The sequence below is a fragment of the Canis lupus genome, chromosome 14 (genome assembly GCF_011100685.1).
Source record: "Canis lupus familiaris isolate Mischka breed German Shepherd chromosome 14, alternate assembly UU_Cfam_GSD_1.0, whole genome shotgun sequence".
In the NCBI taxonomy this organism is placed as follows: domain Eukaryota; kingdom Metazoa; phylum Chordata; class Mammalia; order Carnivora; family Canidae; genus Canis; species Canis lupus.
In genome coordinates, this window is record NC_049235.1 from 27474119 (window position 1) to 27495774 (window position 21656).

General features: G+C 39.0%; 1 protein-coding gene and 1 long non-coding RNA gene across 2 annotated transcripts in view; one reads left to right on the plus strand and one right to left on the minus strand.

Annotated features, from left to right (window-relative positions):
• LOC119867091 overlaps nt 1-17829 on the minus strand; it is a 59201-nt gene extending 41372 nt beyond the window's left edge. The window contains exons 1-2 of the long non-coding RNA XR_005369476.1: nt 17662-17829; nt 8403-8575 (exon numbers count right to left, since the gene is read on the minus strand). This is a non-coding gene — a long non-coding RNA (uncharacterized LOC119867091). The remainder of the gene's footprint in view (nt 1-8402; nt 8576-17661) is intronic.
• A 3165-nt stretch (nt 17830-20994) lies between these two features.
• Nucleotides 20995-21656, plus strand: part of SCIN (scinderin) — a 26236-nt gene continuing 25574 nt past the window's right edge. The window contains 1 exon segment of the mRNA XM_038557543.1: nt 20995-21039. Within this exon segment, the coding sequence (XP_038413471.1) occupies nt 20995-21039 (45 nt within the window).

Here is a 21656-nt window from a genome sequence, read left to right on the forward strand (position 1 = left end):
CCACACTAAAGAACACTACATTGGGTCTTGGTAGGTGCTTTAACTAAAAGAGACCTTGGGAAGGACCCTGGCTCTATCATTACTAGTGGGATGGGTATATTAGATAAATTGCTTAATGACTTTTTAACCTCAGTTTCTCTAGTAGGTGAGTATGCATTTGTTTGCCTAGTCACCTTACAATCCACATAGAAAACAGCCTTCCCCAGTGAGTGTGGCTGCTGACTGCCAGAAGTCAAAAGGAGGGGATGTTGGCAGAAGCTGAAGGATAGAGTAGAATAAATAAAACAATAATGGTGAGGAGGGTGTGGTGATGGTGAAGAAAAAGAAAGCTGAATGCCTGAAACTCTTACTGATCTGAAGTACTTTGTGATCAATAAGATTTGTTACAGATGCAAAGGTGAAAAGTAAAAAATTAAACACCTATGCAGAAGATAGGGAATATTCCTTCATTTACAGGAGTATTTTTGGAAGGAGTTTTTTGGAAGAAAAATATCCACCTAATGGTGGAGTGTTAATAACCATTTTATATATCCACTCACATTTTGCATTTCCCAGAAACAATCTTCTCCCATCAAGCACATCAGTAAGACATTGCAATTATATTGAACATTCAGAAAGTAGAAGTTTTGAGAGGTGTTCTCTTTAGCTCTGAAAAAAATTGAGTGTAACTTGAAGGACAAAGAACAAAAAAGCAGAGCGTATTGCAAATAAAAACCTTTTATTGATAGTGATTTGGTGCTGATAGACTGCCTGAATATCCAAAGGATATGAAATCTAGATTGAAAATGTATAATTTTGTATATAACTTGGGAGCTAAAAATACTGTTTCTAAATATGTGAGCTATTTCACTCAAAGTGATGTCAAAAACAGAAGAAAAGGAGGAACAAAACATATTAATGTGATATTTGTATTCACTAATTGGTCTGTATTATCCATTTTTCTCTTTTTCCTTTGAGTAATAGAAACCTACCTACATGTCTTCATAGTTCACAGTCTTCTCGTTTCCAGTAACAAGGTGATGTCATCTGACTAGATTCTGGCCAATGACATATGCTCCTAAGTTCTTTGAGTTATATGGGCAGGTTTCTAGTCAATTCCTAAAAAGGAAGTTCTTAGTCCTCCACTTTTCTAGTCCCCTTCCCGCTAGTTGGAAAGTGATGAGAGCTTAAATGGTTACCTTGGGCCCAGAGACAGAAGCCACATGTAGTGGATGACAGACCTTCTCTACTATGACTTGGATCTACTTATTTTAAGATTGATAGATAAAAAGAAAGAACACTGTGTCATAGGCGAGCCACTGTACTGTGCAGTCTCTATAGAACAGTTCAGCTTGTACTCTAATTAATATAAAAACCTCTATCAGAAGTGTAGTTTTTCATAAAAATGTTCTAACATATGGCATCCTGCTTTAATGATAGACTTGCTAGGGCACCTGAGTGGCTCACTTGATTAAACATCTGGCTTCAGCTCAGGTCATGATCCCAGAGTCCTGGGATCCAGCCCCCGCATCAGGCTCCCTACTCCGCGAGGATTCTGCTTCTCCCTCTCCCTCTGCCCACTACCGGACCCCCCTCCTGCTCGCGCTCTCTCTCTCTCTCTCTCTCTCTCTCTCTCTGTGTGTTCTCTTTCTTAAAAAAAAAAAAAAAAAAAAAACCACCACCACCAACAAAAAAACATTTGCTAGGAGTAGTACATATTGTAGGCTGAGATGCCCATAATCCTTTATATGCTAAAACATTAAATAAAACTGTTACCAGTGGTAACTAAGAAGGCAGATCAGATGCCTGCTAAGGTTGAGAAAATGCAGAATGTTAATGTGTGTTGGCTGTTCCTTGCAGTTTTTAGCAATGTGCTCTAAGAGAGATGAAGTCAGGCAAGAATTAATCAGTTTAGAGCAGAGATGAAAGGGGAGCTAAATCGGCTCTCTTCTCAGCAGGTGGCCTTTAATCTAAATTGACTAAGGGATTAGTAACTTGGAAAAGCCAACTGTTTCTATAAACAAAATAACAGTAGATAAAGTTGTCACTCAGGACCTTATTCAAGAGCCTTCCTTTAAGTGTTCTCAACCAGGAATGGGAGCCAATCCAAAATCAGATTAAGGGGGTTTTTCCACTCAATGTAGCTGCTCTTAAATGTAAGGGAGACAGGGATGATACCACTATTAGGGTGGTATTCAGATAAAGCCTCTGCTTGTGATTTCTTTCATTTACAACTACCTGGAACCAAGTAGACAAGGAGTCAATTCTGGTTTTGAGCCAATTATACCACTAAAGAACTTACAAGTCTGGTACACACACACTTGTGATTATTTAACCATAAAGCACCTCCTGAGATCCTCTCAGCAGAGAGCTCAGAAACTTGTACTACTCGTGCTCAAGACCTAGAACCCCTTGTCTATTACCCCATTTAGAGTAGAAAAGAAGGTATGCTCTCCGATACGCATAGTAGTTGTGTCCCAGGGGATTATGGCCAGAGGAGAATTTCCCACAGAAGGAAGTCTTCATACTTTCTGCCCAGCAAGATTTCAGCACTGCTCTAGACAAGTGATTCTGTATGTTTCCCATTCTCTGCACGTCCAAGTAGGAATTTTTCTTGCAGTTTTCCTGGTTCTATTTCATTGCATTAGGTCAGGGTATTTATACTTGTGAGTGGCGACTTGGGGGCTGGAGGCATGACAGTGAGAGTATCTACTACTTTATGGGTCACAGGAACCAGACAAAGCCTCATTGGGGTGCATGGAAATAATTTTGCATCACCTAGATAATGGAGAAGAGTTGGAAGAAAGGCGGGCAGGGCAAGGGGCCCCCCTTCCTAAGAGGAAACTACCCTTAAAAGGAAAAAGACCCCATCCTGTTATTCTACACCACCCAGGAAGGATCCCTCCACCATTTCCCATGTGAGCAACTCCCTGATAGGTAGATGAGCAGGTAGACAAAAACCTGATTGAGTGACAGGTGCAGGGAGGAGGGTTAACCAGATTAAAGCACCCCACCAACAATCTCATAAAAACCTCTAGACTTAGAAAGTCCAACAGCAACCCTCTTGGGTGCCCTCCCTCTTCAGGAGCTTTGTACTATCACTCAACAAACTTTGATTTGTGGCCCACCACTCTTCATCTGGTCTATCTCTTCATTCTTTCAAGTGGAATGACCAAGAACCACCAGCACTAAGGGACAAAAAAATCCTGAAACATAGACATTCTAGATTTTGAGCTAAACTGGATTGGACTCTTACCTTGTTCACTCTTGGAAAAGACGTATGTGAGATAAAAGAGACAGGAGATAACTTAGTTACCATACAAATAGGTCATGGTAGAAGCCACTTAGTATTCAGTATCCCTTAATGCCTTCTAATCATGGAACTGACTCAGATTTTAGCAAATACATGGCTGGCCAGATAAAACTAAAGTTTCTCACCCTTACTCGAAGTGCATTGTGGCCACATGGCTCATTACTGATGTTTACCAATGGATGTTTACCTAAAAAGGAATCTTCTTGCTATAGAAGCTTAACCTATATATTAATGAAGATAGTACCTGAGCATTTGACAAAAATGTTATAGGAAGGCATTTAACTATTTCTAGGAATAATAATGGAATGAAAAATAATAAAAAAAATATTTATAAGTATCTTATCAGGGGCGCCTGGGTGGCTCAGTACTGTTAAATGTCTGCCTTTGGCTCAGGTCATAATTCTGGAGTCTTGGGTTTGAGCCCAATGTAGGGCTCCCTGCTCAGCAAGGAGTCTGCTTCTCCCTCTCCCACTCCCCCTGATTCTGTGTGCATGTGCTCTCTCTCCCTCTCTCTGCTAAATAAATAAATAAAGTCTTTTGAAAAATAAGTATCTTATCAGGCAAGCTTAATATACTTAAGGCTGGTGAGAAAGAAATATAAAGAGTACTTTTTCACAAAATTAATAAAGAGCAAGATTAGTGACTCAATGTGAATTGTATTTGACTATGGTTCTGTAGCTTATCTCGTGGTTTTTTTTCTTATCTCTGATTTCTAGGCATATAGAAGGATTTCAGTTAATATCTATTGAATGGTAAACTTAGATGGGAGAGGTAGTAAGATTACAAGGTTGTGAAAGCCTAAAATGATTATTCAGTTTTGTTGTGGAGTTGTAGCCTGTCCAAAAGAAGGAGAAGAGAAGGAGTGCCTGAGTGACTCAGTTGGTTAAGCATCTGCTTTTGCCTCAGGTCATGATCTCAGGGTCCTGGGTTGGGGCCCTGAATTGGGATTCCTGCTGAGCAAGGAGCCTGCTTCTCTCTCTCTCTCTCTCTCTTTCGGTCTCTCTTTCTTTCTCTCTCTCCACCACTGGTTCTCTCACTCTCTCTAATAAATAATAAAATGTTAAAAAAAAAAAAAAAGGAGAAAGAAGAAAGCACAGCTGTATGGTTTCTGAATGCATCAGAGCAAAAACATATGCTCTCAGAAAGCATAAAAGAAAAAAATATGATACAGTTTCCTATTAGAAAATACAGTTGATTAGAAGTCATCTGCCTTGGAGAGCCACTTTGAGATCATCTGTACTTACTCAAGCATAATTCTTGATACTTCCATCTCCTATCTCAGTAGCTTATTGAATTATTCTTCACACCACCTACTTCTAACAGTTCTGGTAAGGAAAATTGCCCCCATATTGTATTTTTAGCAACATTTGGCCTCCAGTAATGGTTAGAAACCCACTATAGATTCAAACATTAAGCATCTGTCCAGCAGACTCATCATTCAGCCATGCAGCAGTTTTCCTGCCAGCCATTTCCCAAAGCTCCAAGCTGTAAACATATACTGTTGTATAGAGCAACTAACACTTCTACTAAAAATATCAAGTTGAACCTTACTTTGAATTAGAAGGAAAAAAAAAAAACCTAACATTTATTTTAAGCTCAATGGATTTGAACAGAGTTTGAATTCAAAGACCTACATATGCCCAGCATAAGGAGAATAACCATTCATTCCAATTGGCTGTGTTGTCCCTGGGTAAGACAAACAACCTGCGGGGTTGGGGGAGAGGCTTATAAATGCACTTCACAAAAAATAATATAAGGAAAGCCATTATATCTACAAAAAGTGCTTCAACTTCAGTATTCATTAGGGAATGGCTGAAATCAAGTATTTTACTTGGCAATACCAAGTAAAAATACTAGCGAGGGTATGGTGCACCTAGAACTCTCATCCACTGCTCGTTCAAGTTTCAGTTGATACATTGGTTTTGAAAAACTTTTGCTTTCGATTAAAATGAGCATATCCATACATACTCCAGGAACCAGAAATTTCACTCCATGGTATATACCCAACAGAAATGCATACAAAAGTGCACCAAAAGATATAACTGAATTTTTAGGTGATAAATTTATTTTTTCGCATTGGCAAAGAAATGAAATTACTGATTAGCAATTTCCTTGTATAATGCAATCAATGGAAGGCAAATCAGAGGTATTATTTGCTTTGTGCTTTGCAACTTGTGTTGTGTTTTTCTCTTTCATACTGACATCAGCTGTCTTATTTGACAATAACAGTCCTGTATTAAGATGTCATGTTCAGCACAGAAAGGACTATGGTATTTGCATGTATTTCATTCGATCTCCATCTCTTCAGAATGATAATTTCCAACACATTTTTCTCCTAATACCAAAATAAGAATTCAGCAGTCCTAATGTTTTCTAGAACCTCTGAAAAAACAGGCTTTTTGATTTAGTTACTATGACAAAGTCCATTTTCTTTAGGAGGATAATGTTTAATGTTGTTATGATAAAAATGACACCTTTATTAAAATGCTTCATCATAAAATGCATTTCCATACTGATTGCAAACAGTACTGAATTAAAATATTATTCCTGCAAATTTACTGTGACACAGTCTAAGGTTTTAATAATTCATGAATTAAGATTAATGTTGATGTTATCCAAATTATTCTGGCTAATGTCAACTCCCAAATAAACAAATAAACAAGAATGAGATTATTTCAATTTTCCTAATTATCTGACATTGGCATTGGCTTGTGCTAGATCTGTAGCTGGAATATATTTTATAATATCTTTCCTCACAGAGGACGGATGATCCCTGCAATGGAGGAAGAACAGTGGGGGATGGCCCTCAACTCCCTAGAACCGTCAAAGGAAGAGATGAATGGGGACATGTTTTCAATGGAACAATGACCCACCAAAGATGCTACACAAGTAGAAATCCCTCCTGACCTCTTCCTTTTCCAATGAACTGGAAATAGCAGCTGAATATGGAGTCTTCAGTAACAATATATCTCCTGGAAAACAGTCGTGCTTAACATTTTAGGTGTTTGTTATGCATAACAGAGCTCATATCAGATAGAGTTCAGGGAATAAGATGAAAAAAGGCAGGCAATTGAAGGGAGGCTGTCTCCCTCATTTTAGAAGGACCCGATGCTTGGAAAGGGTGATTGTGACGAAAGCTGATGCCAAGGCTCATTTATATGATCTTGCTTCTTTTCTGTGCCCTTTGCCTTTGGGAAGAAGTCCTGGAGGTATTTATATCAATCCTATCATTTCTTTTAGATACAAATTACCTCAGGGCATCAGCGAAGCTGGAGAATTCATGGAATATGAGAAATAAGACATTGTAATTGCTGTAGAGCCTAACCCACTCTGGGTGAAGTGCCTGTCTTTTTTAATTCAAGGGCGGGCAGATATAGACTACAGTACCTCTACATATGCTTTTTGAGAGCACATTAACTGACTTATTTGTCTATGCACTTCTCTATGGATGGGAAACAGTAGACAGGTAAATACAGATTTGACTGTATCTGAACAACACCTCTAAAAAATCAGAAGTTATGCATCAGATAGTTAGACTTCTCCATGGAGTCAGGAGATTCTCTGAACAGGCGATGTCTGGAGTGGAGATAAGTGGTGTGCTAGAGATCATGTGCCATTTTAGTGTGAATATATAACATCACCATGATAGCTTTGTATTAATGAAGGAGATAAAATCCAGAATAAGTGTCTCTATGGTCACTTAGGGAAAGAAAATGGTTTAAATAATCTATTTTAGTACTACTTGACCTGTAGTCAGATATCATGAGTACACATAATACAAATCACTGTTCTTATTCTAAACCACACCTAATATATTTAATACAGTAGTTGGCTAAAATGGCACAGTGGCAAATCCTGGCCCTAGGTTGCCCCATGCAAAATATACAGTCCCCCACTTTATACAGGTCGCTCCACACTTAGCCCTGGAATTTTTATGTATGCAGCCTACTCTACGTAAGTATTTGGTAAACACAACGGCCTCACTCGTTCAAGATCAAATGGCAATTAGCAAAAGCAAAGTGTTCAGAGCAGGGGTAGTCTCATGTTTGGGCCTCATCTGTACATTGGCTACTGGGGCTTAAGGGGTTCTGTAATATTGCCATTCCGTAATATTGCTAATACTGGGGAGATACCCTGCATGTAGATTATGGCACATTTGAAGTGCTAAAGTATTCAGGCTATGGGGCCAAAGAAGGAGTTTGGGAGCCTATTTGCAGCTGCTCAAGGCTACAGCAGATTATAAGTGAATTAGTGATACAGAGCCCAGAAGGCAGATTTGACAAGCAATTTCCATTTTTAGATAAGGGAATAATACTTTCAGGGTCAGTTTCCCAGGCAAATCATGCAGGGATAGCTCTCAAGACTAGCAGAAAACATCTGTTGTTCAATTGGAGGCATAGATCCTGGCTGTGTCAGTCTGGATGGGTCGGGGTAGAAGTAAAGGAATCTTTTCTTTTCTTGAACATCTGTAGCCATCTCTAATATAAGATATCAAGAATACCCTGGTGTTCACACACCACACACACACACACACACACACACACACACACACATTTTGTTTTGTCAAAGAGAAATTACCTTTATTTTCTGGTTATAAAAATGTAACCTAATGTAAGTGCCCCTCACCACCACACTAATCTCAGTGTAGAAATGGAACCTAAAGAGACAAAGACCCAGCTCCAGGAAGCCTTTGAAGTAGTTTTAGGGTTTGTTGCAGTTCTCTTGAGAAGGCCACAAAAAGGGGGTTAATATAGTAGAACATAGAGCAGGCCTTCTCCCAAATCTGCTCTTTGCAGAAGCTGCTGTATTTCTCACTTACTCACTTGCCACCCTCCCTGTCCTCCGCCATTAGCCCAATTCCTACTCTTAACATTACTCTCCTTTTTACCCTTCAGCATAATCAAGCACAAAACAATGAAAACAAACGAGCAAATAATAGCTCACACAAGACGCTTGCCTCCTTGGAAGGGAGGGTGCGTTGGGAGGATTGCAAATCTTATGATTTAACTGTATTTCATTACTTTCACAAATTGTATGTTGTTTCCTAAGGTGGCCATCACAAATTATGACAAACTTGGTGGCTTAAGACAACAGAAATCTATTCTCTCACAATTCTGGAAGCAGAAATCCAAAATCAAGGTGTCCTCTGGGTCATGGTCACTATGAAGACTTTAGGGCAGAATCTTTCCTCTTTTGGATTCTGGAAGGTCCAGGTGTTGCTTGGCTCATCGCCAATCCTTCACAAGGCCTCCTTCACTGTGTCTTTTCTTCTTGTAAGGACACCTGTCATTGGGTTTAGGGCACACCCAATTAATTCAGGATGATCCAATTTCAAGAGCCTTAGTTACAACTGCAAGAACCCTTTTAGGAAGAGGTCACATTCACAGGTACAAATGAACACTGCAACTTAAATTTTCTTGTATAAATAAGCAGAGAGTAGAAGCCTAGATGGACATAGGTCTTTTCCTGTTATCTTCCCTGATAATGTCCAACACACAGCCTAGTAAAACTGGCTGAGCTATGACTTGAACACAGAGCATACACTTCTGACTTCTATGCCCTGGCATTAGCCAATACCCATGAAAGTCTCAGTGCTTCTACGTGGTAATGAAACCTCCCCACTACCCAGACCTACACTAGAAATTGGAGCACCTTTTCTACAATTGAAATGCAGAATATAGTTCAGAGCAGGAAAAATGGGAGTGTCTTCCTATATCAAGATAGTTTCAACTAGACACAACTAAGTTTGTACCACTGCCCTATCCCTGCCTTTGTCGGGAGGAAGGGATTTGCTTAAGCACCTTGAGAAATCCTGAGCACATCAGCAATGTACCATCCATTTATCTCTCAGAAGTTAGGAAGACTGTGACCATGTAACAGCTCAACATGAAAAATGTTCTTGAAACCTTCTAAGAAAGGAGACTGGACAAGGTGAGGGGTGACTATGGCTTGGCATCCTTTAGCACTTTGGTGTTCATGTGTCCTCGAACACGGCTCAGTGATTCTGAGAGGCCAGGGCTGTTGCTGACCAGTAATCAGTCTGGGTGAAGCAGGACTATCATGTATCACTCTGACTTCTCCAAAGACAAGCCTGAGTGATATATTTATGAGGCAAGAACATCTAAAGAGGGAAGAAGGCTCTTGTGTGTTATTAGTGGGAAGATCTTTTTAGTTTAGTTTTGTTTTTGTTTTTTCCTGAGGGAGATTCAGTAATAAGAGAAAGGGTTTATTTGGACTGGAAAAGGTAAAACATTTGGGATAGTGAGTGGGAGAAAGTACCAATAGTTTGGTCTCCTGTGAACAAATATTGAGCAAGGTTCTACTAACCTCTGCCCCCCTTTTTTTTTAAGTATTTTTTTTAAACTTTTATTTATTTATGATAGTCACACAGAGAGAGAGAGAGAGAGAGAGACATAGGCAGAGGGAGAAGCAGGCTCCATGCACCGGGAGCCCGATGTGGGATTCGATCCCGGGTCTCCAGGATCGCGCCCTGGGCTAAAGGCAGGCGCTAAACCGCTGCGCCACCCAGGGATCCCCCTCTGCACCCTTTTTAAGACACCAGGCAGTATAATAGTATAAGGATAGGAAACTAAAGTTGAAGTTCTTCATTCCCTGAACCAGTTGCACTTGAGAAGCACAGCCGAGCACGGAAGTTGAGTTGGAAGTGTCATAAGCATAATTAGAGGATAATTTAAATTAAAGCTGAAAAACAGGCTAAGAGAATGAGCAGAATCCAAAACAAAGAATTGATTAAAGAACAATAAAAGTACAAAAAATAATTCCCCTGGCAGAGTCTGGCAAGTTCTATGGGAAGCAATGTTGTGCATGGAGGTAGACCTTCCAATAGCCAGGGAAGCCGACAAGGACTCTGAGCTTTTGGCGGCAGCCCACTGAAATGAGTTGGAAACAAAAAGTTCAGAGGATCTAATATTTAGCTTGGGGATCGTAGCTAATAATACTGTAGTAGATAATTGAATGTTGCTAAGAGAGTAGATCTTAAAAGTTCTCACCACAAAAAAAGGTGGTAATCATTTTGCAATATATAAGTATTTCAAACAACATGTACATCTTAAACCTACACAATGTCATGTACCAATTATACCTGAATAAAGGTTAGGGGGAAAATGGAGTAAGAGAGAAAAAAATGGGGAAATACTGGTTTTAGGTTTGGTAACAAACATTTGCCAGAAAAATCCAAGAAGCCCCTCATATTACAGCATGTGAGATGAAGATATATAAAATGCATAAGAAATGGTTTATTTACAAGTTGACTTTTGACCTCACTTATACCTTCAAGTTATTCTTTATTTAATTGTTTTCATCATGTGTTCACGACTTTATGATAGCTCATTGAAAATACAAATGTTTCGCCCAGATCTCATCACTTTAGTGCCTTTCATAATTCATATTAGTGAAAATTTAGAGTTAAATTGTTTATTTGATTCAGAGCTGAGGCTTATTTTCCCAAAGCCTATTCTCTGATGGCTGTCCCAATTAGAATGAGGCTAGTAAAGATAAACATGTCCTGAATCTTACTTTTCAGTTTATATTTTAATTTTTCTTTAATTTTCAGAAAGCGTTAAATCATTAATACTTTATCTAGATTTTGAGCCCATGATTAGCCAAAAGGGAGGATTTCTGTGTTAAATCATCAGTATAGATCATAAGGAGTGATTAGCAAAGAAGTATTGAATTCTGCCCTGAGAAAAAATTAAGCTTAAGAAGCCTGCCTGGAGTCTTAGCATTTTGCATGATATCATATGAAAATCCCTAGACAAGCATTTCTAAGCTAAGTTTTATAAATTTCCATTATTTTTCTCCTAATATGAGGAAAATGTCACTTTCCTGGTACATATTTTATCCAAAAAATATTTATTTAGTATGTGCTAAGATATTGGCAAATGTGAGAGGATGCAGAATAACATTTGAAAGTTGATTGTTTAAAACATGACTAAGGATTCACAAAGTGCAAATAAAGCTATTTTGCTCTAGTTAGTGTTCATTGCCTAAGTGAGAGACAAATATAGAATTTCCCCTTTGACCCATTACCTGATATATTCTATTCTTTAATCCTGATCTTTATAGTAGTTGTTCATTTCTTCAAAGTAACTAGCTCCTTTGAATCTCATTGATCTGTTTTAAATGTACTAACACCTGAGTATGATACCTCTTAGAGAAATAAGCAAGTAGCCCAGGGAAGGATAATCCTAGCACCATGACAGAGGGCAGAGGGGCGTATTACTAATTGCAAATAAAATTAACCCATCTCATAGGATTCACCCTATATTTATTTTCAAGCATGTTCTAATTTTTTGGATGTCTTTATACAATGTTGACTATATAAACATATTATAATGTATAATGTAGATGTATCTTTTCAATCACTATCCTATTCATGTTTATTTTGTATCTATTCAATAATTTATATTGAGTATATATACTATGTGCTACAAACATGCAGTGGTGATCAAAATAGGCACAGTCTAGTGGAAAAGTTGGAGCATTAAAGAGAAAATTATAACACATTTTAATAAGTCAATCATGCTAAGAATAGTAGGAAGGCTAGTCTGGAATATGAGGGATAGTAGAATAAGAGGGCCTCAAAGTAGATATTTTACAAGAAATGACATTTAAGCTAGACCTGAAGAATAAGTAGATGTTAGCCAGGCAAATAAGTGTCATGGAAAACTCTTCCAGGGTAAAGAGAACAGAGACAACGACCAAAGGATCTTCCAGAGAATGTTTCATATTTCAGGAATTCAGAGAAAGCTCCCGTGGTAAATGCTATTATTTAGTCCATATGTAATTTTTTACTTCTTTCTTATGAACCGAACTCTGATTTTATTCAAAGGAGAAAAACATCTAGGTTAAAAGATATAAAAAACAAACACCAAAAACAAAAACAAAAACCTACTTGTTTTTGCTTGATGTAGAATTAAGGGCCATTTGCAGAGTTCTGGCCAATGAATGAAATATCAGCAGACGTTTAGGTGCTTTATAAGTAGGTTTTGCTCTCTTGACAGAGGTGCTATCTCTTCTTCCCTGTTGCTTTCTCTCTTATCTCCTCTCTGGAATATGGATGTACTTCTAGAGGTGGAGCAGCCATTTTGAAACCATGAAGTAACCATAAGGAGGAAAGCCCGAGCTGTGGGTGGTGGTGTTGAAAGATGTAATAAGAAGCCCAGGCGGTTGATGATATTATGGTGTCACTGTTCTAGCCCTGAACTGTCTACCCTTGAATTTCTTGATATGGTAAAAAATAATAATAACAGACACCCCCCCCCCAATTTCAGTTATTTGGGTCAGTGTTTACATATAGCTGGATGTAATCTCATCTAGTGAAGACGGCTGGTGCATTGTGTGTGAAGATTAAGGCGGACGAGCAAGCAGAAACAAGATCAGTGAAAGACCTTAAAACATGTTAAAGAGTTTGGACTTTATCCTTGGAACATTTGGGACAGGACTAAAAGATTTTAGAAAAAGAGGGGATCCCTGGGTGGCGCAGCGGTTTAGCGCCTGCCTTTGGCCCAGGGCGCGATCCTGGAGACCTGGGATCGAATCCCACGTCGGGCTCCCGGTGCATGGAGCCTGCTTCTCCCTCTGCCTGTGTCTCTGACTCTCTCTCTCTCTCTCTGTGTGTGACTATCATAAATAAATAAAAAATAAAAAATAAAAAAAAAAAAAAAAAAAAAGAAAAAGAAGCCAGTAGCCGAATTTGCATAATAGAAAGTTCCCTTGGCTGCAGTGTAGAGAATGTACTGGAAGGGGCGAGAATGGAGGCAGGACAGCCACTGAGGCTGGCAGCCATCCAAGCATGAGACAGTAACGGTATAAACTAGAGTAGTCACGTCAAGGATGGAGAGAAGTGAGCAGTTTTGAAAGATACTGAAGTAGCAAATCAATAGGGAGAACTCTGCATACAGACGGACATAAAGGGTGAGACAAATAGATGAGCAAAGGCGATGGCAGTTTTCTGGCCCAGTCAGCTGAGAGAGTGGTGTTGTCATTTCATGGGAGAGAGACAGAGTGTGGAAACAGGCAAACCTTGAGGGAGGACTATGAACTTGGTTTTGAGGATTTTGAGTCTGTGATGTCCATGAGGCCATCCATGCGAGTGTCAATGTTGGCCACACAGATCAGGAGCTTAGGCTGTATCTCTAAGATACAGATCTGGGAGTTGTCATCATTTAGATGATTTTCAGAACCATGAGAGGAAATGCAGAAGCCCTAAGAGGTATTTGGAGAAAGAAGAGGTGAGGTCAAGGTCAAAGGCTGGGAAATAATAATATTTAAGTAATACTGTAGGGAAAATAAAGGCTTCTGAGGGCACTCAAAAGAAAAGGCCAAAGAAGGCAGGAGAGGAACACAAGACTGTGATATCTGAGAAATCTGGGAGAAAGAGGTGTCTTCAGTCTCAAAGTTGCTGAGTGATTGAGGATAAAACCCAAGCACCACCTGTCAGATGCAGCTCCAACAGTCTTTGCAGAGGTCTGTGAGAGCAGTTACCGTGGGAGCTCAGGAGCTGAGGAGGGAGTGTGAGGTGACATCATAGAAAGACCTGGTACAGGAAATTTCTTGAAAGAAGTTTGGCATAGGTTTTGGCCGTGCAGCCCCAAAGCCTGGGTCTCTGGCTCTCCCACAGATTCAAAGAGCTCTCTGACATTTTTATATGTTCCCTTTCTGCTTCACTAAGTGGAACTGATTTCATTTGTTGGCAGCTTGGAACCTCAACTGCTGCTGCAGACCAAACTGTTGGAATTGAGGGTTTCCTGGAAAAAAATATGAATTTCTGATACAATCACCTTTAATTCTTATGTCAGCGAGGGCTGTGATTCCAGAATATCAGCGGATACTGCAGAAAGTTCCATCATAAGTTGCTCTAGTAGATCATTTCAGATACCTTAAAAATCTAAGAATGAGCCAAAAGTTTCTTCCTTCCACGTGGGAAATATTTTATTGTCAGAGCTCCTCAGCATGGCGAAAGAGAAATCTGGTGCCCTGGTCTCTTTTAGTCACTTAAAGTTACGTCTGTAGAAGAGGTACAGACGAAAACTGAGCAAATTTAGATTTTAGTGTTCTGTGCATTTGATTAAATAATTTATAGTGTGCTTAGCACTAATATCATGAAGGAAAAGAATACGTGGTGAGATCTATTACAACAATGGTTAAAGAACATCTTGTATGTTTCACATGGTTTGGTTTTTTTTTATAAATAGGGATCAATATGCATCTCATTTCCCCAGAGCCTAGCCCAGTGCTGGCAAGAAGAGACTCTATAAATATTGTATGTATGTGCAGATATACTCTGCCTTCGTACACATGCATGTTTAATTTCCAAGACATAAATATCAGGCTGCAGAAGGAATTCATATACATAACACTGTCTGTGTTTATGCCAAAGTCTTACCAGTCACATGAGTGTTCAGCTTGGTAAGGAGTCTGAATGTTCAGCCCGGATTAGAATGTATACAAACACAGCTGCCAAAACTAAGATCTGTGTCTCCATCTCCTGGCACAGTGGATTGCCAAATACCTTCATTTAATCTTTGTTTAGTCCTCTTCTTTGATGTTGTAGCAGTGCAATTTTTATACTTTATTTGGAATGAATTATCTGTGAGATGAAAACATGTAGTGGACCCAATCCTAAACTGAACCCCTCAACTGCATTCTGTTGATGTGGGAAGTCTTGCATATGTAACTGAAGGTAGTACATGCTCATTAGTTCCTTGTCAGTCAATCACTCTTCAGATGACCAGATATTTTGATACAAAAACTCAAGATCTATTAAAGCCAGAGCATATGGGCCTTTCGGAGTAAAAGAACCGTAAAGAATTCAGTCAAATGTCTGTTGTTCTGAACACACCGTGAATGGTAGCCTGTACAACTATCCTGGAGAAGTGGAGTATTGCAAACTGTTTTGTGTTTGTTTTGTTTTTCACCACCCTGAATGTGCTAGATATCCTTGTATCTGAGTATGTAAGTCTTTTTAAAAAGAAACATGATTTACTTGCATGAACTGGTTAGTTTTTGAGAGATTGCTACTGCTCTCCTTTAAAAAAAGAAAAAAAACAACTACATGATTTTTGGTATATTCAATTATATGGTCATATTCAAGATCAATTTTAGGGCATTTTTGTCACCAGAAGAAGAAACCTCAGACCCATTAGCAGTCATTCACCATTTGTCCCTATCCTTCTCTCTTCCTAGCCCTAGGCAGTCACAAATAATCCTTTCTGTTGCTATACATTTGCCCAAACTAGACATTTCATACAAATGGAATCAGACAATAGGTGGTCCTTGTGACTCATTTTTTTTCACCTGGCATGTTTTCAATGTTCATCCATGTTATAGTATGCAACAGTATTGCATTTATTCTTATCGCCAAATAATATTCCTTTGTGTGGACACACCACATTTTGTTTATCCATTCATCCTTTGATGGACATTTGGGTTATTTCCACTTTTTGGCTATTATGAAAAATGCTGATGTGAACATTCATATACAAATTTTTGCATGAACATGTTTTCATTTCTCTTGAGAAGATACCCAGGGGTGGAACTGCTGCCTTCTATGGTAATTCTGTTTAACCTTTTGAGGAACTGCCAGACAGTTTTTCAAAGCAGCTGCACCATTGTGTATTCCCAGCAGCAGTTGCATATAACTTTTTAATATCCAAATATTTACATATTTTGGCAATTCATTAAGACTTTGAATTTCTGTATCTGATAATATAATATTCGTTAATATCGAAGTAAAATCTAAACAAATGGAATTTTTTAATTGTTTGGAAATTATAGTTTTGAATACAAAATATTAAACGGTAATTGATTTTTAGAAGCCTGATTTTAGCATCAATTTCTTTGAAGAAGGAAACAAATGTTTTTGGCTGTATTACACATAATTATACTTTGTAGGGTGCCTGGGTGGTTCAGTCTGTTAAGCGTCTGCCAGAGTCCTGGGATCTAATTCCACATCGGGCTCCCCTGCTCAGAGGGGCCTCCTTCTCCCTCTCCTTCTGCCTCTCCCCAGCTTGTGCTCTCCTCTCTCAAATAAATAAATAAAATAATTTTAAAAAGTATTATACTTTGTAACTTTACAAGTTGTATATGAACTTCAGAAGATCAAATTATATTCCACTTTTCATTTCTGCATTATAAGCTAATCAAATGCCCTCCACTAACCTCTGACTAAATAAATGGAAACTCTATTTACTGACAAAAAGTGGAAAATATTAACCATGTTCATCATGTATAATTTCCTTATTAAAATAGAATATACAAAATTATTTCCCAAATATATTTCTCATTTAAATATATGAACAGAACTAAAATAAGTATAATTTTACTCTGAGATACAAAACATTACATTTTAACTTGATCTTCTGATACTAATAGTTTAGCAAATATTATTAGAGTCAAATGTTAACATATCTGGTGGATCATTTATACTTCTCTATACCTCTATTTCATGATGAAATAAAATTTTTTTCTGGTATGAGACAAAAAGGATAGGGTTGGGTTCTATTTTGTTCTATATTACAAGCAAGAATTCAAATTTCAGTACTATTTATCTTTGTACTAATTCACATGCACAGCTTTCTAATATTTCAGATTTTTTGTGAAACACAACATTGCCTTATTATATTTAATATGTATCCTGGAGACAAGTTTAATTTCGGTATTATAGAAATGTTTGAGAACCTGGCATGGTATTGTATTTTTATGTAATGTCTTAAGTTATGACTTATAACAGAAGTGATTTCTCAGTTTATTAGGAGGATTTAATTTTTAGATTTCTGAGGAAGTATATTGACCCTCAGCTTCATAAGCTATCCAGCACACTTTCAATTTGTATCACAGAGAGTTGTGATTCTAAAGAACATTTGAAGACACTTGGTGATCACATGTGGCATGGAGAATAGCTCCAATTTTCTACTAAAAGGCAGTGCTGTCTTTAATAGAAGATAGCAGGACAGCCCCTCAACACCAGTATTTCTCTATGAGTGTTAAGCTTAAACTTGATTTCATGCCTCAATTGAGAATTGATTAATGAAATTAATCATTGAACCACATAGGGATATGCTTAAGACCATACACTCCTTTTGGATTGAGAACATCATAAATTGCTACCAACTGTCAATAGATTCCAGACTGATGGTTACTAATCCTCGAACACTAGGTCTTCATGATAAATGAAGCATACGGAGGAATTAACGTGCTAAAAACAGAAAATGTACTTTCAAAACATATTGACCTTCCTTATTTTTTTGCTGCCCTATCCTGGAAATTTTTTTGAAATAACTTTCTTCCTCCCTTGCTCCCCACCTCCTGGAGTTAAGTCAGCAAGTGGTTACAGACAGAGCTCTTACCTGGAGTTAGCCAAGTTACAGTTCCGAAACACTAGCTTAGTGGGCCCCTGGGTGGCTCAATCGGTTAAGTGTCCCACCCTTGATTTTGGCTCAGGTCATGATCTCAGGGTGGTGGATCAAGCCCTGTTGGGCTCAGTTGGGGGAGTCCACTTCTCTCCCTCTCTCCTTGTCCCTCGGCCCCTCCTTGCACGGCCCTCTGGTCGTGCAAGCTCTCTAAGATAAATCAATCTAAAAAAAGAAAGAAAGAAGGAAGAAAGAAAGAAAGAAAGAAAGAAAAGGAAAGAAAGAATAAAGAAAGAAAAGAAAGAAGAAAGAAAACAGTTTAGTGACCCTTGGCAAATAAATCACTTAGCCTCACAGAACCTCAGGTTCTTCATTAATAAGATTGGGACAAATCACACAGATCTTGCTTGGAAGGCAGTTCCAAGGATAATTGAAGAATGGGAAAAACTCACGTTTTAAATAAATTTGTAGACTATAACTGGTCTTCATATATTTAACAAATTGATCTTTATAAAATGTTAATGATTACCAGATTTCAAAATTTAGCAGTTTTGTTCATTAAATTACTCACAAATAGCCAACAATTTTACCTTTCTTTTCAATAGGTCAGACATCTGCATCTTTGCAGTTACTCGTTTATGCAGTTTACTTGTTTTATGCTGCATCTTTGCAGTTACTTGTTTTATGCCAGAAATGTCAGGAGCTTGGAGTAATTTTTAAATCCTAATTACTTATAACCAAAATGCTTGTGGTTAAGAAGTTCTGTGCTCTTTAGGAAGTTGACAAATAAAAGTAGTCATATATAATAAAATACTAGGATTGCCTGGGGATCAGTGGTTGAGCCTCTGCCTTTGGCTCAGGGTGTGATCCTGGGGTCCTGGGACTGAGTTCCCAATTGGGCTCCCACCGCAGGGAGCCTGCTTCTCCCTCTGCCTGTGTCTCTGCCTCTCTCTGTGTGTCTCTCATGAATAAATAAATTATATCTTTAAAAATAACAAAAATAGATTGAAATACTCTTTTTATGTTATGAAATCGTATAAAATAAAGTACTATTGTAACAACATTGTTGGTGTTATGCATAGACTAGCTTCATTCAATGCCCAAAAACAAGCAAGGAGGAGAATGAGGTACGAAGACCCCAAGGAGCACGGAATTGGCTAATTTATTCACTCTCGGAATATTTTCTAAAAGCCCTGCGGGTTGGCAGGTGTGGGACTCGCAGGATTTTAAAAACTGTTGCTGGAGTCTTCCCCTGGCGCGGTACCACCTGCAGAGGCGCCCTTTCGCCCCGTGGGCGTGCTCCGCTGTAGACTGCTGCTGGCTGCGCAGCAGGTGGCCGGGCCTGCCCTAGGGTCCCTTCTAAACGAGGAAGGGCGGTGTGTGAGCGCTTAGCAGGGTTGATGCCAGGAAGCTGGCCAGTAGCAGCTCCCCGCTGGACCTCTGCCCACGCCCTCTTCCAGTCCCACCCGAACATCCCGGGGTTCAGATGGCCCGGCCGGGTTGTATGCAGAAGGCAGGAGCAGTCCTCCCCTGCCAGAGCAAAACACGCCTCTTCCGACTCCCATCTCCTCTGGCACCGCGTCTTCTGACCGTCTCCTGACAGTTGACCATTGTGCCAAGTAATGCAACTCTTAGATATTTCTGTGAACGTGAAAATACACAGGCTTTCCTCCAAGTTTCTGTCCTCCCCTTGTCTCTAGTATTACACCTACCCTGCATCGATGCCAGCAGCCCTGGAAATTTATTCTGTACCGACTTCTGGTCCTCACTTCAGTCAGTGGTTTCCAGCTACTTCTGATTCTAAAAGTGGTGTAAGACCTTAGCCTGAACATAGTCCGATGTGATAGATCTGGATGGGAAAACTGGGACAATCTTTTGACCATACGTTAGAGTTGTATTCCTATGAGACCAATGCATTATCACAAAGTGTGGTAGTAAAGCAGATGTTTCAATGAAAAAATTAAACAAGAGAATTAGAATCTAAAAATTTTTACTCGTATGGAAAAAATTTTCCTGCACCTTTTAAACAAAATGATAATGAGTATGGCTTTAAAACGGATATAAAATCAAGCAAATCCAGACATGATTTTTACCTAGAATTGCTGAATATTGCCCTTCCAGAACTCTTAATAGCACAGGAATCCTTATGTATTTTTTAAAAATGTATTTTTAAAAGCCTTACACTTTAAAAATCACTGATTTAGGAGGCACAAAACCACATGAAGTGGCTGTTGTCCAAGAAAACACCTTTTATTTTAATGCTTGCTGTTAATAAATCGTTATTTACCTGCTACTTTCTGCCCATGGTCATATTATAATGAAGGGTGTTTTGTAGCAGTGTGAGGAAAGCAAAATGTGTTATCTGCTTAATCAATCATGATGTAATCCAACCATAATCTAAAATTCCATCTGTAACAGAAATGTCTGGATTATACAACAATCCTCACCAGGTGATTCTGGTTTTTTTCACCAGCTGATTCTGATGACAGTTTTGAAGATGACTGTGTTACCCTCTGCTGTGTGCGTACACCTGTGACACCACCACGCCAAGCCTGCCTTCTTGCTTCAGACTGGTTAAATTCTCCCAAGTCGATTACACTTTGTGTTTCCTATCTTTTGTTAATGGTTCTAACATTTTCCTAGTTACTCTGTCTAATACGTGAGAGCCATACAACACCATTTTCTCGCCTCCTGTATCAGTTTGTAGGACCTGTCAATCTTCTCTTCATATTATTATCTCCATATTACTAATCTTATTTAGGACTTCCATTACCTCTAAGCAGGAGTCTTACCTGGTTAATCTGCCTGACTAGTTCTCCCTCTATTCTTAACCTTTTTTTTTTTTTTTTGCCAGAGTAATCTTCTCAAAACACAGACCTGAAACCGGCAGTCTTCACCTGAAAAAAAAAAAAAAAAAATCTTGGACTATTCATTCTGTAGCTGGTGGGACCTACCTCAAGAGTGGAGGGTACAAGTCAGCTCACAAATCTTATTTTTCAAAATAAGACCAGCTCAGAATCAAATATTGGGTTAGCAGGAAGACCACAAGTCTTCCTTTTGGGGCCTCTCCTCTCTCCCTGAATGATCCCATAACCATGGGAACTTAAAGAACTAGCCTTACTTTAATACTTTGTGATGATGGGGTTGAGGATAATATGACCAGTTTCCCATTGGCCTGTTTTTCACCCACTTTGTTTTGGTCTGTCCTGCAGTGTTGCTGTTCCAGACAAGACCTACTATCATAATGTTCTTATTGGTAGAGATATCTGCAAAGCCTGAAGTAGTTCTGACATAGAGGAAGAGTGAGCTTACATCCAGAGGAAGTCCACCATGCTGGGAAGGCAGGATGAGGAGGGACGTTTGCATTCATCCATGGTGTGTATCAGAACAAGGCCTTACTCCCATCTCTGTTCAAACCCTGCTGCTGAATCTAGATCCCAGGGCAGACCCTCCCCCCACTTCTCTTACAGAAGTTCCCACCTGAAGCCCCTCCCTGCTTTATGCCTTGGCTTGAGACCATGTCAATCTAAAAAAAAAAGAAAAGAAAAGAAAAGAAAAGAATCTTCAGTAAGTTACATGTCTTTTATTCCTCTTCCACCCAAGAAGTTCCTTGGCTTCAGACCAAGGAACCTTTTCCTAACCAACAAATCCATTTGGAGTGGCAGTACTGTTTACCAAAAAAAAGGGCCCTATTCTGTCTTATTCCCTAGACAATTTTTACCCAATAGCCTTGCATTTATTTAACTAAAAAGGGCATTTAAACTGCTTCTTTACAACCAGAGATATGCCTCAAGGAGACTTACACCGACTCCCAGGCAGAGAGGCAGTTGGCAACTTTTACATGGCAGATGTGGCTGGATTAAAAAAGTAATCAGCCTAATAAATCACCTTGCTGTGATAAATTCTGTACCAGTGTTGCGCAAGGCATTGGAGATCAAAGAGTCTAGCAGGAGAATTAGACATGAAAACAGAATTTCAAAGTGATGATGCTT